This window comes from Nelumbo nucifera, chromosome 6, assembly GCF_055504915.1.
Source record: "Nelumbo nucifera cultivar China Antique chromosome 6, China Antique-T2T, whole genome shotgun sequence".
Lineage (NCBI taxonomy): Eukaryota > Viridiplantae > Streptophyta > Magnoliopsida > Proteales > Nelumbonaceae > Nelumbo > Nelumbo nucifera.
The window spans coordinates 53079783-53081343 of NC_142654.1; the positions used below are offsets into that span (position 1 = coordinate 53079783).

The 1561-nt window shown below is 40.6% G+C and overlaps 1 protein-coding gene across 1 annotated transcript; it reads right to left on the reverse strand.

The window, feature by feature from the left end:
- Positions 1 to 401: 401 nt before the first annotated feature.
- Positions 402 to 1258, reverse strand: LOC104589695 (auxin-induced protein 15A-like). The gene has a single exon (XM_010248097.3). The coding sequence runs from the start codon at positions 844 to 846 to the stop codon at positions 538 to 540; it is 309 nt and encodes a 102-aa protein (XP_010246399.1). The 5' UTR covers positions 847 to 1258; the 3' UTR covers positions 402 to 537.
- Positions 1259 to 1561: the final 303 nt, after the last annotated feature.

Sequence of the window (1561 nt, forward strand, 5' to 3'; positions counted from 1 at the left end):
CTTATTGTGGTGGTAACCAGTCGTGTCCGTAAGTTTGGTTTGAAGGAAAATGTAAGAAAAGGTAAGGAAATTTTTACAAACCTTATATTTTTTCCTGTCTTTACCCTTTCTTTTCCTACCTTTTCCTTGAAATCAAATATAGCCTTAACAAATCATTATTGCCCAGGAGCTTAAATCTCTTCCCCACAAATTCTTCTCACATCCCTACCCACAAAGGACGTTGTGGGGGGCGACAACATATTGGGAATATCTCCGGAGTGAGTAATGACGGTTCAAAGAGATTAATGGAGCCTGAAGCCCTGATAAACACTAGCAGAAGGGAAGAAATGGGGGGAATGATAAGAAAAGGAAAGAAAAAATAAAGAAGAAATCTCTACTGAGACATGCTTGAATCCAGCTACTAAGAAATAATAGGAAGAAAAGGAAGTTATATTTTCAAAATTGGAGAGATAATAATTAAGTTGTAAAGGGTTATATATGAAATTTGGTTACAAATTTGCAGGGTCACTTCTCTACATCTCTATTCTATTCTATTCATCAGTAGCCATGCAAGTGAGAAGTGAGACTGATGAAGGCGTCTTCGTCGCATGGAATCGTGAGACCACCCATCCCATGATCGAATCCAAATTCTTCTTCAGCCCGACTCAACAAGTCTTGAAACAAGGGATGCTTCAAGAAGGAAATGGGAACCACGAACCGCTTAGCCTGCTTCTCTCCGACATAAACAGCGAAGTGGCCTCTGGGAACATCCTTTGTGGTTGTACTCACTGTTGTTGAATAAAGAGAGCGTCGTCCCCGAATGAACTGTTTTGCATGAGCAACCATCTCGGGAAAACGAATGCCCATTTTCTTTTCCTATTAGCGTTGTAATGATGGAAGGAAGAAAAGATCGAACACTTGGTGGGTGAGTGTGAGAAAGGCTTAGAAGAGAGGAGGAAGAGATGGTTGTCGTTCCTTGTCCAAGTACATATGTTGTTGTATCGTCTATATATATAATAAGAGAGAGATGTTCGATGCGGAACAATGATACCAACCACGAAATGATGGGACCAACGAGCACGTCAGAAGCTCAACTTTGGCGTGTAAGGAGGACGATATGCATCACCCAAAGAAGTAGAAAAAACAGCCCACTGGTTTTGATAACTTGACAGACAGCTCGTTTCAGTGATTGTGGCTCTTAAACTTGTATCAACGTCTCATTGCTGTTTAGGGTTCTACTTTCAAGTTTCAAATTTTCGTTTCATTAATCCCTTAACGAACTATCGAGGATGTTATTATCCATTATCAGTCTGTACTCTGTACTCTCTACTTCTGTAGATGGTTGTTATCCAATCACCGACCCATGTTGCAGATTCCCAGCACATGCATGGGGTTGATATTTGAGATACAAGATTATTGGCCAGATAAGCGGCAAATGTCTTTTACTGTTTTTTTCCACAGTACAGCTCTGTTACGGTCAGGGACAGGGAATATTCCTCTGGTCCTACCGTTATCTTTGTTGTCATCTTTTCAACTTTACACGTTTAATGTGAGCTTATATGCCGCTTTTTCACAGTTCGGA